Consider the following 25,192-nt stretch of genomic DNA (forward strand, 5'->3'; position numbering starts at 1 on the left):
AGTCATGTGTAGCCAAAATGAGTGGGATTGTGAGATTCAGCAGAAGACATGTAGCTGTTTACAGTATTGTTCTACATAGTGTGTATAAAAGTTGAATTAATCTCCCAGGCTCCCTTTATAGTCAGTGGAGAGAAATGGGCAGTTTCAGGGTGCGTTTCATCTCCTCCTAGAGTTAGTAACAAAAAAGAAGGTTTTAAATCTTGTTTGGTATAGTGTAAGATGTTATTAAGCCTCATCAAACTCTTTTGAATCTTGAATGTCTATCCAGAATGACTTTAGCATTACTGTACTGCAGGCTGACATGTTTTTTCAGAAGTGAAAGCAGGCTAAGATGATGCTCTGGCTTGATGGCAATTTACAAATGTGACTAATAGCTAAAATATAGTGACCTCAGCTCTCATCCAGCAACTGTTCAATATCTAAGCCCTGAGGATTCATTTCACCGCTGCGAGTTTTTTCTACTCACAAAGAACTCTTTCTTGCTGTACAGAAGAGGGAATAAAAATCTTGAAAAGACAGGGCCATTAATGATTAATGATAGACGTTTAAAATTCAAAAAAGTCACCAAGTTGAAAATGTGTTTCCACAGTCAAATTTTATTTCAAGCACTTTTACTCCTTTGCAAGCTTTATTAGTTGGTGGTAAAATGCCAGTTGATACTGAGCAATCACTAACCTAAAGTTTATTGACTCCAATTTGTTAGCTACAATTATTACTATTTTTAATGTGCTATTGCTAATATTCCTCAAAAAATGACTGCTCAGTGATGAGAGAATGGAAAAGGGAAATAAAATGCTAGTTGATATGTTAAAGTTAGTAGTGCTAGGACTGAGTGGGTAGCGAAACTGAAGATGCGAGTGATTTAAGCCCGTTATGCTGGGTGACTGTACAGCACAGTTACTGCTGTAACTCATAATCAGTAATGTTCAAAATTACTCGTGATTCCTTTCTCAGGTCTTTTTTCTTATGAGCTTAGCTTATTTCACTGTCTGCTACGCTGCTCCCAAATCATGCTTTCAGCTGAAAGGCTGTATAAAGGAAGATGGCATTTGAAATGGCCAGCTGATACTTTACATTGACAAATGCAGCATGCAAATGGATTTGAAAGCTCAATAAAAAAGGTTCCAGTGAACTTCTGTCCAAAACTTGGACAGCATGTCATTGAAGAGAAGGCATACTAAGAGCTGCCTGCTGTGGTGAAGATGCTTTACTGGAAGGGCAAACCTAGGTCACATAGTTTCCTCTACCGTCCTCAGTACAACACCTCTGTTTTTGGGTTTGGATCCCAGCACTAGACCCACCAAACAGATCCAGGGTAATGCTTCCCTATGAATAGGCCTGGATTTGGGAGTGGAGGCTGGCTTTTATTTTCAGTGTACAGGGGACTGACAGTGGTTTACCACTTGGCTGAAATAAATGAAAAGTTACATTAGCTGCCTTTAGCACTTGTGAAGTTGTCCACACCTTCTCCATCAGGGAGTAGAAGTCTGTTCTGTAGTAACGCTTGGTGGGTATCTCGTACAGATATTGTTCCCCCTTTGAAGTGCTGCCACAGTCACGCTTTGTGGTCAGCTAGTTCTGAAAGTAACTGCTCCATCTTCTGTAATCCCCTGGGAAGGGGAGACCTTTAGAGACAGATTTTAAATCAGCTTGGAAGTGTATACAAAAAGATCCAGAAAAAACAGGGACTATTCTCAACTGCTGATTTTGGCTTGAATGTATCTTGAAGGCTTAGCTTGTCTACTTAGTTCTCAGCAATTGTTTTCTTTTTCTTTTTTTTGTTCCAAATTGTTTTATTTTTTTAAGCATGCAGAATCATTTTCCAATGCCAGTGACTGGATAGTAGAATGAGATGAAGCCACCACTGATTTACATTACAGGACTGAAGGATTGCTGGTAGTTTCAGCAGTAGTTCACTATGCACCAGGATTAAGACCAATACATAACTAAAACTGGATTTTGTTTCAAACCACCACACTAGGTTTGTTTTCAAACATTTAATAGATACCTCAAGCTTAAAAAAGTAATTAAAATAAGGCTTTTATGAATTCCTCTGTATAATAATTTCAGAGTTCAAGTCTGTCACCCACTAGAAGTCAAGAGTTTATCAGCAGATTATAGGTTAATGGGAGGCAGCGGCCAAACCATAGGACAGGAAAGAATAGAAAATATATATCAATGAACATTCAAACATGAATGCTTTTAGCCATTGTCAGTGAATGTGACAGCTGTTGTGTGACAACAGATTCAAATGTAGTTATATAATCCATTGGTTTTTTTTTTTTCCCTTTCTTTCCCCCAAAGAAAAGCAAGTATGCTATTAACAGTGCTATATAGCACTTAATACAACATAAATGTTACACACATTGTATTTAATTTTGAAAATTTAGATTGAGAAATCTAGAATGAGAAATATGAAACTCCTTTACAGGTCTCTTTCAAAATGCAAATTTATGTCTCAGGGGGCCAGTGGAACTTAAAGTATAAATACAGTCTGTATTTAGGGAATTTAAAAACACATATTACTGAATTGATAGAGCATAACAGTTCCCTTGCTTAGGCAGCATTATGCTCTATCTTGTAAAATGTACTTGGGGACATGTAAAATGGTTTATTAAACCTACAGACCATAACTAGAGTTGTTACACTTTAATGTATATATTTTTCATCCATGGATTATTGAACCACTGAATCCTAACAATTTGTTCTCATGCCAAACAATTTCTTTGAGTGTTGTTCCGAGTCTTTTCAGTAACTGTGTAACTGTTGGAACATACCCCAAATCCTCAAATTTTAAAGTTATTTTTCAGTGCCCCCCTGTATACCAATGTACATTTAAAAGCAGGCAAGGAAAGAAGTTTCTGTTTACTTTCACATAAAATGCTTTCGCAGAAGGAAATCTGTGAGGTATTTCTGGGTGGGAGATCTGCAGTTTTGGGGAGAAAATTCTTGAATGTAAAGTGTTGTCTATAACCATGAGGGATGTATACAAAAAGAAATACGGAAAATATCTACATATTCTGTTGCATAAACCATTTTTCTCAAATCTTAGGGATGTATTGCTATTTAGAGAGTGTCTTTCTCCCTACTTTTGCATGGCGTATTATTCTTTCATGCTAATGAAAACTTGGCAGAAGTTATAAAACAGTGGTGATTTAAGGCTACTAGGTATGCCAAATGATTTCAGGGTATTGGGTTTGGACTATATTTACCTTCCGTTTTCTTCCACTGTTATTAGAAATAACTCTAGGGAAGAAGCTGAACTACAAAAAGCTGAAAAGTAGGAAAGTAGCATCTCTTCTCTGCATTTTCCAAGGCCCCAAATAAGTGATGTTCATCATACATAAAATATTTCTATTGATCTGAAACATCTCATTGCCGTGTTGTACCAATGGCTCTCCTACAAACACATATCTAGGATTTGTTATTCATCTCATGCCTGAAGAGAAACAGGAACTGAGAAAGTTAATGGATATCACTCTGTGGTCTAGACTTCAAGATTTTCAATGACAAAGTATCAGTCTAAAAGATCTCTTACTGGTGTTGATTTTATGAACGTTATTGATGAAATAACTTTCAGTAAAGCAACAATGCCATAGTATTTGTGAAATGGCACACAGAGGAGCAAAATGAGTAAAATCACAGAGGTTGGAAAAAGATGACTGGTTTAGAGAGTAATAGAGCAAACTTAGAAAGGGAATGATATGTGCTCTAAATGCGCATAATTGTGTTATTACAGGCCCAAATCTCTTGTCTGTAGAGAGATAAAGATGTTTCAAACATTTTCTGAGAGAAAGGGAATTTATACAAGCCAAGTTTTGTAAGGACAATTTATCCTTTATTTTTACTTGGTGGATCTTTGCTGTGTTAGGAATACTGATTTCCATGAGATGTAACCTTTAGCTTACTTTTTCTGTGATCCTCCCTTTCCTTTTTTTCTGTTCTCTCCGGTTGTTATTATTACAACATTTCAGATTATTTATTCTGAGGTGTTTCCACAAGTAGAAAATTTCTTAAAGAAGAATATAGCCAAGATACATAAGAGTTTATTTTGTTTTATTCTGACTGAGAAATGACTTCGTCATCCCTTAGGCTATAAACCATTTTTTCAGGCTGCAAGAGTCTACGCTGTCTTTGCAGGTATGGTTAATGACCAGACTCCTTGAATCCCTTATATTTCCCTCAAATCCCTTTTTTAGTTTGTGCTGGTGAGAAAGCACTGTACAGGAGCTAAGAGTTGCACTGAAACCTTCTACTATAACATCTAATATGACAGTGAGCATTTACCAGATCACCCATTATCTGGGACTGCTAAATTTGGTTCTCAACTGAATCAATTTAGGAGCTCTGTTCAGATTCCTCTCTTGAATACTGTTTTATGTTTTGTAAGATGTGAATTAAGCACCTGTTATTAATATAGATTACAAATGCAATGCAAGATCTGGAGTATCTTTCATTTCAAGCTAGTGACTATTTCATCAGTTTTACCATTTTAAATAAGAAAATCATTCCCCTTTTAAGTTATCATAAATGTTAATTAAACTTGCTTGCACCAAAATAGTCTTCAGAATAATTGAATATTGCTTACAGACAGCTTCTTCTGGACATTGCCAAACCATTTATTTAAGATAAGAGTTAATAGAATATCACCCTAGATTTTTTTTTCCTGTGAAAATAGTAATTTATTTTAAACCTATATTTCAGTTATTTAGTGGGGTTTTTTGTTGCTTTTTTGTTTCTACAAAGAATATTGTTGTGATTTCTACAAAGATTACCATCCTTGTAACCTTTCTCCTTCTCTATGTGTATATTGTATCCAGATTTTTTTTTTGTGTGTGTGTTTTTTCATCAGATAGCTTTTGGTATTAACTACATAGTCTCCATATTCTTAAATCATGCACAACACCATATTAAAACTGGAAAATGAAAAATCTATGACAGAGAAAGCTTGAAAAATAGGAATAAAATGGGAAAGCAGACTTGCATGTACATAAATAAACAAGACAATGAAATGGAAATAATCTACATTTTACTTGTCAAATTTAAGTGTAGCATTTTTAAGAATCAGTCATCAAAACTGACCTTTTCATCTTCTGTAGTAATAGTAAGAATTCCTCCTTTTTTTTTTTTCTTCTTTTTCTTCACCTGTTCCTATCAGAGCCAGGATCAAAAAAGAAGTTGTTACACTTACATGTCAAGAATCATGACATCTGGAGAAAAGCAGAATGCATTATTTCTCGGTGAGAGTGTTATACAATAAGACTTGACTGACATTTTACAAAATCTGAGATGCTTTCTGATCAGTTGATTTAATTAAAACAAGATATTCAGTTCTGTGCAATGCTTGTGCATAACATATTTTAAGCCTTTCAAACATACAAGTATATAGTGTAAAATGGTATTAGATTGGCTTGAATGACTTGTCATTCTATTTGCAGATACCTCAAATCAGCTATGCATCTACAGCTCCAGAACTGAGCGATAACACCAGGTATGACTTCTTCTCTCGAGTAGTCCCACCGGACTCCTACCAAGCACAGGCCATGGTTGACATCGTGACAGCCCTTGGGTGGAACTACGTGTCAACACTGGCTTCCGAAGGCAACTATGGAGAGAGCGGCGTGGAGGCGTTCACCCAGATCTCCAGAGAAATTGGTGAGTGTATGTTTATCAGGTTTTGTATTTATAGCTGCCGGGTTACAGAGCATCGCTGAGCTCTGCCTAGGTCTACGCAGTGTGATCAGAACACCTGCAAGCATGTTACCTGGACTCAAGTGGAGGGGTTTATGGATGATTTTGCTGTTCGTGCATCTGCCAAGGTGACAGTTCTGGCAGTAATTTAAGAAGAGCTCCTGAGAGAGGCAAAAAATATGTCTCTTGCCCCGTTTGGAAAGGGGGAGCTCCTTGATGAATTAGGGGCAAAAAGCAACCATCAGCTGAATTACAGCCAGATTTGAGGAGAAGCGATTAATTTAGCTTAGGAAAATCATAATTCAATGAGACATCATTTTCCATGTTCCAGCACTGATAAATCTAGGGTTTTTAATTTTGATGAATTTGAAAAACAACAAAAAATCTGTGAAGTACAAAGACATACCCTTGTTGCTTTTCCTCCAGGATGAAATGTGCTATATAAATACAGGCATTATTATGGGAAGTATATTTAAGTCCTTTTGATCTTTTTTTTTCACACTTCCATAGTTATTTCTGGCCTGAAAAAAATGGCTATTTCTCAGGAGCAGTAGGTTTTGGACACCAAGGAATAAGATGATGAGTAGCAGGTGGTTTGAAAGAGGGCAGAATTGGTCTTTCACTAAGTGCAGTGTTAAATGACACAAAATAATATCCTTTCAAAAAAAATTTAAAAAATTGCAGACAGCCTTCCTGTCCTTCCTCAGAAAACCTGGATTAATCTGCTGGATTCAACTTTCAGGGCATGTATCTATGAACTCTGGTTCTTTCAAGTCAGCTTGTGTGAGAAAATACAATAATATCTTCCATTTTCAATAACCACATGTAAATATAGGGACTATCTCAATCATATAGGAAGGTGCATGTGTGTCTCAGGTACTTATGCTTGAGCCATAAAGGTTACTGATTACTCACAATCTGTCAGTAAGACAAAACCACAGTGATTCATGCCATTAGGAACCGGTGTGTATAATATGCTTGATTGGTTAACTAACAAATATTCTGTTTCTAGCTTCTAATCAGTGCTGTCAGATCCTAGATGTCTTCATGGGAGAGCCAAGGCTGACTACAATACAATGGTTTGATCTGGAGTTAGCAAAGGCATGGATAAGTCTTCCACAGTTCATATCTAAAAGAGATGGTTTATCTATTGTGTCAAATACAGCAGAGAATAGATTGGCTGCCCCACACATTCACTGAGTAGTTCTTTGGCTGAAAATCACTTTTTCTTGTAACCATCTGCAGCCCAGCTAGTTCTGCTGAGTCCTGAAATTAGACAAATAAAGTGCTCAGGACTTTTTTACTGTTTCCCCTTCCCAGAAATATGAGAGTTCTTCAGATGGGTGCAAGAACAACTTCTGTGATTTCATTATAATCACAGTGACTTAAGTTTGTGTCAGTTGGATCTGGATCGATCCTGGAATAAAAAAAGACCATTGCCATTTGATAAAAAAATAATATTAATTGGATTAATTAAATAAATATTATTAATAGGATTGTTAATCCAAAGCAATTAAAATCATGAATGGGTGTCCTAAACATTACAAGATCTGTGTAATACCAAGAAGCATAAAAAGTGGTGATTTGTGGGTTTGGGTTTTTTTTTTTCTCTTTTTCCCCTTTATGATTTACATTCTCTACTAGAGCACTTGATTTTGGTAACCTCTGTGCTCATAGCAATTTATCAGCTATTATGCATACCACGGACTTGAATGGTTCTGAAGAAAGAAAGCAGAGGAGAGGCAAGACAGACAAGTAATTTTTAATTCCTAGAAAAATGTTGAAATAAATAATCAGGTAAATCTTATGTAACCACAGGGACATGATCAATAGCCAGTGCAGAATTGTCAAGAACAAATAGTATCAAAGCCATCTAATGATTTTCTTTGACAGGATAACAGTTTTATAGCTGGAGAAGAAGCACTTGATGTCATGTCTCTTGAATTTAGTAGTGTTATCTCAACTGTCTCATACAGTATTCTCCTGAGCAAATTTGGGAATTGTGATCTAGGTGAAAATATCATAGGCTGGATGCAGACCTATTTAGAAAACTTTGCTCAGAGTGTAATTAGCAATGGTTTCTGTTTAAAAGGAAGAATGTGTTGTGTGGTATTTGGCAGGTGTTTATGCTGTATCATGCACTAGCCAATATTTTCATGTTTAGTCCAGATGGACTTGGAATGAAGGATATGCTCATAAAATCTGGAGGTGACTTCAGGCTGGGAAGGACTAGGAGTGTATTGGAAGAGATTCTTAGAGCCCAAAACTGAAGATATGGTCTGAAATAATAGTATGCGATTTAAGAGACAAATGCAAGGCATTGTGCTTCAGCAAGAAGGATCTGTACAATGAGGAATACAGAAAGACTGGTCAGAAAATACTATCTCAAAAATTGATCTGAGCATGGTAGTAAATTATTATAGAATCATAGAATGCTTTGGATTGGAAGGGACCTTTACAGGTCATCTAGTCCAAATTAAATTATAACCTGCCTATATTCCTCATGTTTTACTGGAACATGCAGATGGGCATACCATCTGTAAATTAATTTAAGTAGTCCTCCAATTTGCCTGGCAGTTATAAAACTTCATTTTGACTCAGTACAGGTTTTGACCCTCACTTCACAAAAGGTGAGGGACTCCGTAAGTGAGAACAAAGACAATCACGAATCTTGAAAAGGTGGTCTGTGAGGAGTGACTGAGCAAGGTGGTTTGTTAGCCTGAAGAAGAGTTGACTAAGAAGGGAAGGTGTTGGAAAATAATGTTTTCAAATAGACAATGGCTTTTACAGAAGGGCAGAGGACCACTTGTTCATCCAAATACAGCGTATGTGAACAGAATTAATGGAATTAATCTCTAGCATGATTTTGTTTAGATTTGGAGAAAGACCCTTTTAGTGGTTAAGACATTAAAGCATTAGACCAGCTTGCTTGGGGACATTTTTGAGCCTCCATTGCTGAGGATCAGGGAGAATGCATTAGACAAACACCTACCCAGGGATTACATAAGTGTACTGAGTTTTTCCTTGGGGTTGGGAGGTGGATTGGATGATTTCTTAACATCCCTTCCAGCCTGATTCTATTATCCACTGTCCTCAGACTTTTCACCTGAACCATAGGGCTGGAAATTCTTTTAAAATGGAAAGTTTGAATAGCATCAAACTATGAGGTCTGAGACTATAGAGTCTAGGCAGGTTTATAAAAATCATCAGCAAGCTGTGGATATGAATTGCTATCCGTGCACACAAAAGAGCGAAAGTTACCAGCTCTACGTTAATAAACTGTGTGTTAGGAGAACCTCATCAGGACATTGCTCCCCCTGTGCTGCTGGCATACAAATGCATAGGACAGCTCAACTCCTTTCTGAGTACTTTACACCCTGTTTTAGATAAGTAACCAACAACTGGAAGCAAAATGAATGTGAAGATAAGCATAATGGAAAGCAATAAATTTGAGGAAAGGATGTGAAAGAAATTGATATATTCATTTCTGAAAAAAGTTCAGTGCCTGAGAGGACATGTGAGATAACAGTTTTGAAAAATTAAATTGGAAAACTTGGGGTTTTTTTGTTTTGTTTTTGTTTGGGTTTTTTTTTGTTTGGTTTTTTTTTGATGTTTTCTCCAGTCAGTTAAGGATTAAGAAGGAGTAGGCTTTTAAATATTTTTAAAATAGAGATTAATGTCATGTATTTATAATTTCAGGTACTTGTTTGTTGTGAGCTTGACTCTTTGCTCTAATTTCCAGTTTGATTGGCCCTCTGTTCAACTTCTATTTCTTGATCAGTAACAGAAGCGGAAAGGAAGGAACAGGATCCCAAATGAAATGTGGAATACTGAAAAGGTCAAAATGGTGCCACCCTGACATGTCACAGAATATATTACATATCAGAATCTGCTCTCATTTTAATGACAAAGATCCTGTCTGGGACAAAGCATAGCTGAAAATTAAATATTTTACATGACAATCATTGTAAGGAGAATAGGGAATGGTACTTATTCCAATGCACTCTTCCATGCATTACTGTTTGAAGACAATGATTAAATTTATAGAATTTTCTACTCCCATTACAAAGTTAATCAATGATATCACTATAATCATTTTGGCATCGTGATCAAGTCATTTTGGTACATTGGCCAAAGGAATGAATTCATATAAAATGATAATGCTTAGGAGTTTAAGCATTAAACTGAGAGAAACTTGACTCACCGAGAGAAACTAACAAGAGGAAAAGAAGGAAGCACATTTTACCAAGTCCTCATTAAACTGTCATGCTGAATATTGCTGTTCTATTTACTTTGCTCTTAATGATGTTTGACAAAATAAATGTTGCAAAGTCTCTAATCAGACTTCTTTTAATGGTTCATTCCTCCTGCTGTTAGATACCAAATGAAGTTACCATCAGAGAGAAAATCATGGGATCCTTTTCACTTTTTTACAGGATACAAAAACATTTGGTTCAGAAAAATCTCTTTGGGGTCACCATACTTGCTCAGTTAGTGCAATGTTTGTACTGGGAAATGTAACAAATCCACAAATAGTATATGAAATGCCACGTGATAGATTTTATCCCCACTAGCCGTCAACGAAAAATTGACACAAGCACTGATAGGTACTGGCAGTGAAACACTTATGAAACTATCAGAAGAGGAGGTAAAAATGATAAAGGCAGGGAACTGTAGCTGTTCATTAAGAATAAGTGAGAAACTTCAGCGTTGCTTGCCCCTTTTTTCCTTGTAAGTCGGTTTTGCATGTCTTGCCAGAGGTGTAAAGAAGACAGCAAAGAGGATTTAGGACCAGATCTTTGACTGAGCCAAAATGACATAACTTCATAGCAGCTGTACCCCAGAAGAGAACGGTGTACTTAATATCAGCGTGTACCCTTGAATGCTTGTTTTTAGGAACAGTGTTTTGTAGTTTTACCTACTCCCTTTATCCTGGTATATTGCAGTTAATAGCATTTTTCTGAGAAGGGACCGCAGTTACTTTATGATCCTTCATAATATTTTACCATTAGAGTCACATTGATAACTAGATACCTGATTGTAATGAACACATATACTGAATGAATGCTACAGTAGCTTTATTTAAATTGTTTCAGACTTCAACATAGCTAGTTACGTAGAGAATGGTCTGTGACATTTCTTTGAGGAAGTTCTTAGGTCATCTTTGTCTCTTGTCAATTTTTTGTGTGTCTACAGTTGTGCATTGTATCTCTGCTTTTCTCCAAATTATTGGATTACTTCTTACCTTTAATATCTTTTGGACGTCTAAAGCTTTCAATGGATAAAGTGAAAGTTTAGTGGGAAGTGGGGAGGGAGAGTTGAGCAGGAAAATAAAACAAGGGTGTGTAAACTTTCCTCTCCACTTAGATTATTCATTGATAATTTAGAAATAAAAGAGGTGAATTGCTGTTAAGATTAATTCACATTTGCTGCAGTAATATTTCTATACCTTTGATATAAAACTAAAGCTTTTTGTATCTCGTTAAGTAAACTGATGAATAGACTTTCTTTTTTTTGCCCCCCCCCAGATGTTATTTAATAGAAGATTAAAAAATCTTGCAACCTGAAGACTGAAGAAATACAATACATGAATTGTAACCTTTTTCACAGAGATTCTTCTGCTTTAAAGACTGGTTTCAAGCTTAACAAATTAATTTTCACAACTAATAATATTCTAACATACCATCACAAAGGGGAAACAGTTTAATTCAATTTTAAGTTTTACTTTTATATTTATGCAGCTGAACTCTATTGATAACACTGTATTTCAAGCTGCAAGCTGTAATTAATAATAACACTATATAATTGGCTACAGGAGCTTCAAAGTAATGTTTGAAAAATTACGAAATCAGATGGTAGGTGTATTAATATTGCAAAAGCTTGAAAATTATTCCTGCAGTTTTTAATATTTGTACCAATTAGTACCTGATAAAGAACAGTGTAATTTTTAGGGATTTATAGTGAAGGACCATTTTAGTTTCTCTCAGTGGTGCTAATCAGTATGATATTCTTCAGCTTTAATTATATGGTTTTTTCTCTATAGTTTAAGGAGGTATCTCAGAGTGGTAAGCATACAGTGGTGCTTTCCTGGTATGCTGTCGGACCCTCCAGTGATTGTTGGAAGAGGGACTTCTTTATCTCTAGTAGCTCTTGAGGGGTTTCTTCTTCAGTCAATTAGTTGAGGCACTTTTTAAACCTCTTGTAGAAAGCTCACTAGCTACAGCGGAGGCGGGGGGCGGGGGGGAGAAGGAGAAATCTTCTGTAGAACTGGGTTTTGTACCTGCCCCAAAGCATATGTACCATACAGTGGACTGTAGTGACAAAAGTTACATAGCCAACCTTGCTTCCTTAACCAGTGTGGCACAGATTCGCTGATAAGCTTGAAGGAGTTGTATTCCGTTCAGATTTCTTATTCTTATGGCCAATTCAAGCAATAACATCTCTCATAGGGGTGCTTTTAAGGTATTATGACAAAAAATGCCAGAAACAGTTACAAAGAAGCCTAAGTAATTTACAGACAATATAATTTTTTCATGGATTGTCTAAGTAATGTTGTCACGTATTTGAAACCACCATTATACTTTAATACTTCTGGAGTGAACTAAGTAGTTATGAGAGTTGGCAAAGGGGGTCCCAAGGAGGCTTTCGTCTGGAGCTAGGGATAGGTACCATCCCTATGCTACAAGGGAGATGCTTGTACGCTAAACGCTTCCTCTTGTTCCCTTACTTGTACAAATTATTTTTATTCCACAGGAGACAGTTTAGATTTTAATTCTGGAAAGAAGTCCTGGGCAAGAAATAGGGACTTCTGTATGTGCTTGAAACTGGAAAAAATCGGTGAATACTTCCATGAATCTCATGGGGTTTAGCAAAGGATGAAATGCACAGGAAGGTTGTCTCTGAGGCTGCCAACAAGGCTCGGAGTAGGAAGACCTCGCGCTTCCTCGTTTTTGCCCACTGATATTTATTGTCTCATGCCAGCTGGGGTGTGAACTGTGGTCAAGGCTGAGTTCATTAGCTATTTTTATATGGTACAGTTACCAAATAGGTGTGATATTGAATCTCTTCTGAGTCTGAAGCTGATTTCATTTTGCTTATAACAGTCAACTCTTGGAGAGCTGAGACAAATATGCTCCTCAGAGCAAGGACCAGTATGTTTCCACAGTGATGCCTACTGTCATGAATTTAGAACATTTCAAAAACTCTGAAAAAAAAATGTTAAAAGCTCTTTATAATACGGAGGACCTCTGCACCTTTGTGTGTATACTCACGTATTTAACTTACTCCTATAAGTACTATAGAAGTCATTGGACTATATGACTTTTTTTTTTCTTTTTACTTCACGTGAACACCAGATATTTGCACTGATTGTGAGCACAAATTTAAAGAATATTAAAAATGTCCAGGAAAGAAAGTTTTATTTCAGCAGTGCTTTTAGTGCAAAGGTTTGTTAGTAGAACCTTTTAACTTAGTCATGATATCTAGTTCAAGATTTTAAAATGTAAAAATGCAAACAAAATTATAGATGTGTTGATGCTAATTTTAAAAAAAGATTCTTATTAGATTAAAAGCATACTTTTGTTGAAATATAGTGTGTTGTTCATAATGAATATGCATTTTCATTAAGTGGTTTTTCAAATGCAGAGCGCTCTGTAGTAGTGGTTGGGGATTACAAGTTTCAGTGTTTATAAACTGAAGTCAGTAGTTTAAGGAAAACAATTTCAATTTGTTCCACAATTCAAAAAACAGTGTTCAATTTGTATTATTCAATACAAATAAGATGTAAGGTGTACTTTTTAATATCAGATGTGAATAAGCATTTAAAAAATAGTAAGGGGTACTGGTATATTTATTTGGGGTTTAAATCAATAACAGAAGTCTTTCTAAAAGGAAGTTCGCTACAAAATATTGGGCCAAATTTAGAAATCACTGCTTAAACTATAGTCTATACTATGCTTGAGACCTCTATGATGATAAGGGTGCTTTCTGGACATATAAACTGTTATTAATATTTCTGAAATAAAATATAGGATAAATATATAGGTATTAATATACTGTCACATCATTGCAATGACAGAAATGAAATTTCTGAAGTGCTTCTGTTCTGTGTATTAGCACTGTATTAGCATGTATTACCGTAGAGCCTGTAGCTGCTCGTTGATTTTGTGACTCTCTTTTGCTAGGAAGGAGTCCAAGAGCAAATAATTCACACATAATGAAAAAACTCCTGTGAAAGCAAATTTAGGAGACGTCTGAACCAAAATGTAGCCATTCTAGGTTTTTTTGACCAAATTTCACACAATCCCTTTAACAAGAAGTGGATTTTAACAGAGTTAATCCCAGTGGATATTCTTGTTGTAAGTGAAAGTATTTGTAAAGGTGATACTAGAAGGGAAAACATCAAGGACACACAATGTGATTTGCAGTCTGAATAAAGCTGCCCATGTCTGGTTTTTGCATTATGATTTTACTGTGGTGCAAGACAGAGGACAAATATGGGAAATAATTTGACAGCTCATTTTCCATTGTGGTTGTGCTTAACTTGTTAAAAAAAAAAAAAAAAAAATCTGTCCATAATAAGTCCCAGAAGCTCCACAGATTCTGCAATGAGTGAGATTTTTTAATCCTTTATCAAGAACTGACTAAGAGCTCCTTTGGCCTTTATTTTTTTTATAAACCTCTGTTATTATCACTTCTGCAGAAAGCTTGTTTTCACACAAGATTCAGCATGGCACCTTTTGTATTGCAATGGTGCGAATGATTGTTGTAAGTCCAACTTGATCAGGGATTGAATATGCAGACCATGGAGTATTCTTGATCAGAGCCTGTGTGAGTGAACTTTGCCAACATAGCATTTAATGGTTTTGCCAGCATGCACAGATTTTGTAAGGAAAGCCTGTACTTAAGGGCACCATCCGAGCAAAGGAGCGTGGTGACGTGGGCTTGGGCTGTATTTACATGTTCTTTTTTGTTTACATGTCAAAGGGTTCACAGTGTTTGAATTGTAATCTTGGTTGTGCTTCACTGGTCTAGAGTCAGTAGTCTCATTCATGTTAAGAAGTTACACCTGGTAAAGAGAAATTCCTGGCTCTTGAGTTTGCTGAGAAAATTGCATTTTTCTGTCTGTATGTCTTTCTGTCTTCAAATGGTTTCTAGTAGTTTTAAATGTTTAGCATTTTTGCAGCTTTGCTTTCTACCTGGAGATCTGTACCTCTTAAAAATCATGTGTGAGAAATGCCTCATGACTGAATATTAGCAATAGACTCTTAGTATCAGCTCTTTCATGATCTGTGGCTGCAGTTTAAACAATGAAGCACTGGAACTGTCAGACTGAGTCAGACACTGCCGGTCGATATCTTGTCTCCAGTGGTGGCCCCAATTACATGGAAGAGAAAGATACCAAAATATTCCTTAACAGTGACTGGCAGAATTACCTATCCAAGGAATGTTCTGTAACCTCAGGTATTTAGTGGTTGATGCTTACATTTCCTGAAGCATGACAATGTATATCCATTGTAATTTCTTCTTGTTATAATTTTAACGTCACTCATTGAATGCCCTCTTGTTTTGAAGCTACGAAGGGTATGCAGGAGAATCCAGTTAACCTCCTTCATAGCGTACCTTCTTACTTATCTTAATGTTGGGTTAGAAGATATGAAGTAATTGCAGTTTAATAGTTTTTGTTGTCAGTTGCTGGATTCCTTATTTCATTTATATCTCTTTTAAGCTGTGTAGCCATGACTGAACACTCCAAGTAAATCCTTACTATTGATTTATGTAGTGTCATTGTAATCTCATTTTTATTCTCTGCCCCATTCTTTATACATCCTGACAAATTGTAAGCTTTTTCTGTTGGCTGCTGGATATCAAGCAAATTATTTCCAAAAGCTATCTGTTCTGTCACTCAATGTTTATTAACAAATGGCTACAGCTGATTTAGAACTCAATGATGTGTGTGAACAATTCCAGGTATTCCTGCCAGGGTGCATTCCCTTGCATTTGCCAATAGACAATATTTTTCTATGATACACTTGTTTATCTAGCTTTGTGAATACTCTATCTCCTCTCTCTGCTTTTGTTTATTTAAAATAATTTTATACCGTCTTCAAATTTTCCAATCTTTCTGCTCAATAATCTCCTGCTCCTTTTTTTGAAGAGCATTGTGTTATACGAAACAAGCCCTAGTAGGCAGTTCTAGAGCACGTTTGTTATTTTGTTCCAGTGCTGAATTTTGGCTGTTTCTTTCTATTTATTGTTTTTGATCCTTAGGGGTCCCTTCCCTCTCCCCAGCCCCCCAGTTCTGCCTGTTGATCCCAAGTTCCTAAAGTCTTTCTTCTAAAACCTCTATTATGAACTTTAATATTCTATATACAAGGCTGATAAATCTGTTTTGGTAGTAACTACTGTTACTTTCTATATAAGTACTACTAATAACAGAATGCAGAGAGATTTGAACTTACCTTATAAATGTATCTTGTATAACTATAGGGCCCTCCTGAATGCATTTATTCTTCAGGGCGGTTTAAACTCATACATTTCCCTATTACATAGGATCATACTATCTGTTACCGAGCCAACAGTGCTGGTAGTTTGACAGTGAAGGTTAGTAACTTTCAACACATGCTAAGTTTAATTAGTTATCATCCAACTGTACGTGAAGCCACTGACTCAGTCACATAGAAAGCCTATGTAACAGGGAACGAAAGTCTTTCAAGTATTAGATTAGCCCTAAATGAAGCTTGGAATTTCTCTTTCTTTAGAACTTTTGACAACTGATAATTTCATTACGAATTGAGACAGAGGGAAATTGCATTACATTTTTTGTATAAACTTCTGCATTGCAGTTCAGCTGAAGCATGTTTTCTTCACATTCCAGTATAATTTTATTTTTTAAAAGCTGTAAAATGAAACAGAAAATGAGTGTTTCACCTGATGTCTTTGCAATTATGTCTTCTGATATTAAAAAGAAAAAAAGAAAAAATACAACTGAAACTGTTTGTTTTCAAGATTTTCATCAATTTTGGCTAAATGGTAATATCTATCAGAAAAAAAAAATCATAAAGCTTAACGCTACCCAAAAATCAGCTTTCCTTCCTTCCTTAGGCCAAATTCTGTTTTGAGAATAAATAAATAGTGTATGTACATGATATATGGTCTACTTTCCTGGGCAGTTCTACTGAGATCTAGGAAGCTGTTAAAGCAGTGTTTGTTTTTTTTTCTCTGAAGAGAAAGCAAAGCAAGAAAATAACAATTCATCATTCTGTACGTTTACATAACATATGTGACTTTATGCACATTATGTTATGTACTGTGCTGTGACATATATGACTATATGTCCTCAATAGTAAGATATATACATAGCCAAGTCTCCTCAGTCTGCTATAGCTTCATGGCAGATGTTTTAAGACTGAAAAAACTTATTAGGACTTACCAAACTTAGCACTATGATTGGCTTTCTGGGATTTTTGTTGGGGGGGTCTAAGAGATAAAAAAGGATAATGTAAATAAAAACCAAACCAAACCATGGCCTACTAAAGAGATGCCCACTATCATTCTTCCTTTATGTTATGATAAATGCCAGTGTATTCGGGCCTTATCAGTAGGATCTTCACTTCTCGTTTTATTTCTTTATGACTTTCCCTACTTGCTCTAATCTTTCCTCCTCCCCCACCCCCCAGTACAGAAGTATCCAGGGCCTGTATGAGAAATAACAGTTTGCAGTTGTCACTGACTGCTATTTTTAATATGCTATTCTAATACAAGACACTTGAGCTTTGCTCATCTGCATGACGTAGAAGAGTTGAATGAGTCAAATGTTACAATGCTGACAATATTCTTGCAAGTTTACAAGCTAAGAATGTCGGATTGGAAATGTCAAAGCGACATTCTTGTCTTCATTTTATTTATTTTCTTTCCTGCGTTGAAGGGCAGGGGGCCATATTGTGCACTGACTCACAGTAAGCACACGTTTTCTATTAAACTTGCAGTGGGGTAGCTTAGCAGTAACAGCTCTCTCTTGGATGCTTGCATGACTCTGCATATGTTCAGACAGGGGTAACCCTTTTAGTCAGCTACAAGCCATTCCTTCAATTCTGTTACCTAATGAACTGCCCACAGAGCTCCAAAGAATTCTGTTCAAAGAAAAGAAAATTTCAACGAATTACTATTACTCATTCCCGAAAAAAACAGACATATGTGTATGCTTTGCTAATAGTTGGAAAGACTCCTACATTGAATTTTTTGCTGTTAGAAATGTATGAATTTATGCAAATTAAAAGCTGTGATACCACCACTATAAATTGGAATGGCAGAAATATGCATATTGTGAAACCTTACAGATTATAAAAAAGATAATTTTTTTTCTCTTACTAGAAAACAAACTGTTTCTTAGGTCAAAACTCTGTCCTCTCAAGGACTTTCTATGATGGAAATAAGTTGCTTGTTCCTCTACTTTTTAGCATTTCTTCGATATAGAATGATTAGTGGCTTTTCATCACTTTTTAGAAGAAACTGAAATAGAACTAATTGTTTTAAATGCTGAAATTCTAACAAAAATGCTGGTCTCTTTCTTTGACATTGTTAATTAAAGCAGGATATTTTGACTAGACAATTAATCAAGAGAATGAGTTACAAAACAATACCCTTGAGTAGCAGAGGTATCATGCAGATAAATCCCTTTGTACTGCTGTGGCTGTATGCGTCCAGAAAACTTTCTGCCATGTACATACTGAGCATACCATGCACAAATGCAGAATACCCTTCACATGCCTTCACAAGTCAGCTTCTCCTTGGGTTGCTTGCCAAAATGCTGTGATTAGTCATAGAAGGAGGAACAAAATTTTGAAACCCTTGTAAACAAAAGAACAAGGCAGTAATAGATTTCCAAATTGAGAACTGAGTCCATTGATGTGCATGCACCTATGGAATTTGCAAATGTTTTGGGGGGTGGGGATAAGCAAAACAAAACTATCCCACCACCTCAATGATTCCTGCAAACGTTTGTGCTGGTAATGTTTAATTGCCGTTAAATGGTCAATGACATTTGCAGGATGTCATTAATCCCATGGATGTAAATGCTCTCTAGATTAAGAACAACCATACCTGTTTTCAGGATTATCAAGGCAAGATCTGCTTTCTTTCAAAAATGGGAACAAAAAGTCTGAACTGAATTTGTGGTGAAGCTGTTTATTTTTGTAGACATTGTTATTTTCCTCTTTAATTCTTTTCCTTTATTTTGAGAGGGGGTGTGTGTCTTTGTATTTCTCTTCTGCACAGCCTACTCCCCTTAAAACAGCATGCACATCCCAGAACATCTAAGAGATTCTATAATCTTTGAGAGAATTACATCTTACTGAACTTCACCAGTGCTACCTGGGATGCAGAGAAACCCACAGTGGCAGCTTTCGTAGAAAGGCCCCAGAAGGATGAGAGAGAATGGTATCATGCAGTCCCAGGATAGAAACAACCTCCATTTTATTAAAGTTTAGGCTGAAGTTTGGCGTGAGTACCATGAATGCCTGCTTTCATGGTAGAACGAGAGGCTGTATAACTCAACAGAGCCTGCCCAGGTCTTCAGTGCTGTCCCTGTTGCATATAATAACTTTTTAGAATTTCCCATGGATGATGGGAATAAAGCACAAATCCAAAAACTAGAGACCCTATTCACTACTATGTTCAGGTACTAGCCAGAAGAGGGCAGTACTTTTATGTACGCTCTAGCAGGTGTATTGTAATATATTTTGCTGGCATATTGGGTTTGCTGTGAGATGCATTACAACATTTGCTAAGGCCAGTAAATTGAGTGATACGATTATAAGTATTTTACCCAACATGTTAATGCACTTAATGAAGTGCAGATAATCGCACTGCTCAATTTATAAGAATTGTCAAACCTCATAATTACTTCCATTATATTGTAGTATTTTATGGATTAAATCCTTTCAGAGCTTATTTGGGAGGTAGAAATATTATGGTATTTAAGTTAAATTATTTTAATTGGTTAATGTTTTTAATTTTTTTCCCAGAATCATTTGTTTTGCAAAGTATAATGTTCCTTTCACAGAATTGAGATGTTGAAGCCAACCTGAAGATATTCTTTTTGTTGCTAAAACGTATGCAAAATACGGGTTTTTTTCTTTTTCCTCCAGTTAAGTACAAACAATTTGGTTTAAAAATAAAAAAGTAACCTACATGGTTACCGTATGTATTGGTGGCACAAGTTTTTACAGACTCAGTTATGGACCTCTTATTGAAGTTAGTGGGCATTTCATGGTTAAATCCCTTCATTGTTTTGATATTTTAGTTAATCAGATGGTCATGAGTTAACAGTGATGCCTGTACAGAGGCTGTTAAAGTCACGGGACTCTGAAGATAATTTTCTTCCCATGTAGACCTTGGTAGATTCTGAGCATGGGCCGGGGGGGGGGGGGAGGATTACAAGTGATAATGTCCATGAAATGATACGGTTCATTAACTAAGGTCAGTTTAACTGGAGTTGTCTTCTTTGTCTTTTGGTGATAAACAATTACAAAGGAGACAGTTTTCTGAAAGAAGGACATTTGGATGTGTTCAGGAAATGTGTTAGTGATGGAAGAGCATCAGTTCCCATATGTGCTCTTGCCACAGGCATCGCAAGCTTGTGACAAGCCCCTCTGGGCTACCTGCACCTCAGGTGCCTCTCAGGAGGAGTGGTGAAAGGCATTCAAGGACTTCTGTGGTGGGTAGAGAGCTGCCTTCTGTTCTCTTCTAAATAACTCGTTTTGCTCATTTGTTATTTCAGTTGTTACACAGGCATAGAAAAACTTGTGCAAGAGAGAGATTATGTACAGGCTTAAAAGGTAAAATACATTGTGTCCAAATACTTTTTTTTCCTAGTCCAATTACAGAGAGTCTACACAGAGTAAAACAGGGAAAATGAGAAATGAAAGAAGGGAAGAAAGAACATAAAAGGGAAAAATGCTAAGTGGATTTCTTCTGTTATCTATTATCAGCCTTTAGTTTAAATTATGTTCAGCTTAATAAAGTACTTAACAAAATGTAGTTATGTTTTCTTAGGGAGTGATACTTTAGGCAGTCTAATGTTTTGCTGAACAGGGAAGTAAGCCCCTGAATTCGGCCCAATTTGATTTAATTTATTCATGGGAAGGAAAACAAAACAAGTTTCAAGAATGGACCTTGATCAGTTTATAAAAGGGATTATTCGATGCATTTGCTTGAGACAGTGTGGGATCTGACTGAGACACCCGGATGACCCTTTGCATGCTGTGTTGTTCTTAGTTTTTGCTCAGGCTCTGAGGACAGAATGGTTGTGCAGGCTCCAAGCTTGAGAGTTGAACTTGGCTTCCATATGCCCCATCAAATCATCTTTTTTTGCTCAAGCCATGAATTTTCGACTTCTTTCAGATGGTATTCTGATTGATGACTCTGTAATTTTATTCCATCTTAAATGGATTTATTCAAATGAAATTGAAAGTCTTTAGTAAATGTTCCTTTTGGTGATGCACAAAATCCTTATGCTCTAGCTCACTCTGTCTTAACTAACAGAAATGAAATACATCCACAAATATTGTTTTTTCACTCCAGTTATGAGATATAATTTTCAAATACAACTAAGAATGCAGATCTTCTAGCTTGTAGAGTGTATTCTATACTAAGTCACTTTTTCAATTAGAAAAGTTTCCTATTGAAACAGTTGTAGTTTTGTGGACTATAGGGCAGGTCAGATTTCATCTCAATGACTGCTTTTGTGGACTTTTGGTTATTTAACTAAAAAACCAGAACATAGACGATAAATAGGTTTATGTAATACCAAACATTCACCTGTGCAAGTGAGCTCAAATCTTAGTTATTGGTGCAAAAAGAGCCTTTGTTGTATCCAAACTTCCTGTCAGGAGTTATTCCAATATTATGAGATCTTCACAATTCACCATTTTAGCAATCTATGCCATGTGCAGTTGAAAGCACGGTTAGAGAGTTTACACAGCGCTGTTGCTTTTGCTTACCCAACATTATTAATTCTCCACTTCTACAAGCACTGAATTTCCCACCGTTCTAATTCATTCCTTTCCATGCATGTGAATAAATAGATTTTAGACAGTGAGGGAATACAAATAAGGCCGATGCCACTAACAGCAAGCATGATGAGATACCAAGATGAGCCTGAGCCTTTCCCTGATTAATTTGCTCGATCAACTTTTTATTCTTACTGAAGTTATTGTTCACTGCTCACCAAATGGAAAAGAAAGCAATCATTCCATCGCAAAGGCAGTGTGAGGGGATGGAGGGCAAGAACCTATATAATTCGTGTATTAAAGTAATCCTAATACCACTGGATCTTCCTCTGCAGTCCTGTAGGACTAAGATAATGGACACAACAAAAATGCTAAAATGGCATATATTCAGCTATATTTTGCATTTAATGTGAGTTCATTATAAAAATTAATATCAGGTTTAACTACTTCATTTTTGATTGCTGGCATCTAACAAGGGGAACACAGCTATCAAAGTACAAGAACTTTTGGAAGGCAGAAACAAAGCTGGTATTTGTCCATCCATGGCAGACTTATGAAAAGAAAGCAAGTAAAGGTGTCTTGTGGACTTGCACTATTTTCATAGCTTAAGCTAGTTGCCAGAAGTTTTTGCCGCAGTGTTAGTTACTTTTGATTTAGTTTTAGATGCAGCATCCTTTACTACGTTCTCCAAGAACTGAGTCATTCCTGCTTTTATAGGGTTTTTGATTCATTGTGTTGAGTTGCTGAACTTAAGATGTGTATGCATACATATTTGTGGTGGCGGTGGGGAGTGGAGTGGTGCTTGTATGAAAGTAGAGACAGAGATCATAGTCCCAAAGCTGATGGCAAAGTACTAGGTGAAATGAAAGCATTACAGATGCTATATGCTACCACAAGATCTTTGTGGTGGAAAAAAGTGCTTTAACTTCTCATATACTTGCTCATGACAGTCTTTCAGAGCAAGAAAGGGGACAAAAGGGCGAACGAGAGATGCAGTTTGATGATAAAGAGGAATTAAGGCTGAAGAATAGAGAACGAATTCTGTAATATAAGATGCCTTGAGTCGTATCCCATCCATCCTGTTGGAGCTCCAGATGGCCTTCCAGCTGTCATCTTTTCCCAGACAACTTAACTCTTAGACACCCAAATTGATTCCTCTGAAATCTCCCGCTGGAGGCTTCTGGCTGTAAGCAGGCCACGTCCTCAACTCTACTGAAGTCCTCAGAGAAGCCTGAAACACTTGCTGTGACCAGGAGGCTGATTTACTTGAGCATCTCATGCCATGGTCATCATGGCCATCTCACTCTTGCACTAGAGTATGGGGTCACTCTAGCGCCAGTGGATGGTGATTTTTGGAGACGCATGAATGCCCTCTCCAGGCTGGCTGCAGCCAGAGCCCACCTGTCTGGGAGGGTGCTGTTACCTGTAGGGCTTTTTCATGCGATTATAAGCCACATGCACACTTAGAAAGAGTGCAGAAATAAAAATGATTTGGGGAAATTAGTGCCTATACATTTGGGATCTCTAAGGTAGCAGGCGTGCAGGCTAAGATCCACATTCTCAGAGACACACACAGAGAAAAACAATATTCATAAGTTCAGAGTCTTATTTGTCAGAAAATGAAATACAAGAACATGATTGTACAAACTTACCTATTTTCTTATAGCATTCCTTAAAAATAGTTGCTGTTAAAACAGGATTTCTGCTATGAACAAAGAAACATCTCTGTGGTCAGTCCTTTGTTAATTTAACAGCTCTTAGTTTAATCAAACAGGGGTTATATTCCCGGGAATTCCTGTGACAAAGGAGTCCCCCAGAATCTGGAAGATCATCCAATTACAATTTAAAGAAACTTATGGCAAAGACAACTAACTAAAGATAGAAGTCTCTGAGAGCATCAGGAAAAGAGAAAGAAAGAGTGTGAGAGGGTATGTGTGAGAGCACGAGCGCTTTGCTTTCTTGTATGAGTAAGGGGAATTACACCCGTCCTTAATTTTTACAGTGAATGGAATCAAGGTCCCTGGTGTTGGATTTGGACCTGCTTGCTTTCCTTTCTTTCTTCTCTTTCCCTTTTCTTCCATTTCTCTCTCTCTCTGAACAGACCCCATATTTATATGAAAAACTGACATTGATTCTAATGGAGTGTTTTTAGATTTACATATGTTAAAAAAAAGGGGGCACAGTGCTCTGCTGCAAAAGGAGGGACGTGTAATAGGAGAATGAGATCTTCCTCTGCATTTTTCTGTTGACTGCCTGAACTCTCTAGACAGTCAATTTAAGTGGACTGAGAAGTCCCCATTCGGGCCCAGACATTTAAAATTTCAATCAGGCTGTGCCTAACTTAATCATCTCATTAGCAGGATTATATTTCATCCCATGTGTATTCTGTGCCAATAGAAGAACTCTTGTAGGAAAGAAATCAGGGAGTTTTGATCAATCCATTATTTAATATTATGAAATGCAGACACCATTTCATTTAAGGGAAGGGATAGCAAATGTCTGAGTTTTTCTTGGAAGAGAGGTCAGTGAAATTTGATTATGATTAAAAGTAATTATCCAGAATTCGCAAAACATAAGAGCCTTAATGCAGCTGAATAGGGTCTAATCAAAGGTCCAGATAGCTCAGGTCTCTGTCTCTGGCAAAGGCATTTTGCAGAAAAAAATGTAAGGAACAGGGTGTATGTGCAAAGTGATTCACCAGGATTTCCTAGACCATGGAGTGTAGCTGGACTGTTTTATTTAATAGCCATTTGATCAATCTCTGCTCCCTGAATTTATTCAATTTTCCTAGGTGCCTGAGAGCAGATAAAAGGCTTTGGGATTTTCTAAACTGCAGATATCTTGGTTCTAAATATTAAAGAAACAAGAACTTCTGTGAGCAGGGGCATAATGTAGTCTCGGTAACTATGGCTAGGTATTTCATGGTTGAATTGGTTGAGAACTCTGATTAAACTTTTATCTGTTGTTGGGGCATTTGAAATTACTCTGTCCTGTGTGGATGCTATGGTGTCTAGCAAAAGCTGAGATTAATCTTTCCCTCAGTGAGACCACTAACTGGATCTCTTGTCTCTAATCAGCCTTGTGCTTTCACAAAAGATGAATGTACTTAATAAGCTTTTGGACCTCTATCTCTCTGTCAAATTTGGCAAAACTGTGCAAAAAGCTGATAGACCTCATGCAATATGCCTGAAAAGGCTATGTGCATCCACACAGACTATGATAGTATGATTGCATAAGCTTAGTTTCTTTAGGAAACAAAAAACAAAAATCTCTGGAATGTGCAAAGCATGCCAATAATGTGGTCAAAACTTGATTTGGAGTGTTAAATGAACGGCCTCTTATTTACCCCCTGAAATTAAAGCTGTTGTAGTAAATACTGGGGTTTTTTTCCCTCTTAGAAAGTAATTATTGGAGATAAAAAGGGGAAAAAAAATCTCTTTCCAAAACTATCTCCCCCTAAAAGAGAAAAATAAAAGAATAAGTGAAGGATT

At 36.6% G+C, this 25,192-nt stretch overlaps 1 protein-coding gene across 1 annotated transcript in view; it reads left to right on the forward strand.

Annotated features, from left to right (window-relative positions):
- GRM8 (glutamate metabotropic receptor 8) overlaps positions 1–25,192 on the forward strand; it is a 340,486-nt gene that overhangs the window by 56,379 nt on the left and 258,915 nt on the right. Inside the window, exon 2 of the mRNA XM_075491536.1 lies at positions 5,439–5,655. Within this exon, the coding sequence (XP_075347651.1) occupies positions 5,439–5,655 (217 nt within the window). The remainder of the gene's footprint in view (positions 1–5,438; positions 5,656–25,192) is intronic.

This window comes from Mycteria americana, chromosome 1 (genome assembly GCF_035582795.1).
Source record: "Mycteria americana isolate JAX WOST 10 ecotype Jacksonville Zoo and Gardens chromosome 1, USCA_MyAme_1.0, whole genome shotgun sequence".
NCBI classification, from domain to species: Eukaryota; Metazoa; Chordata; class Aves; order Ciconiiformes; family Ciconiidae; genus Mycteria; species Mycteria americana.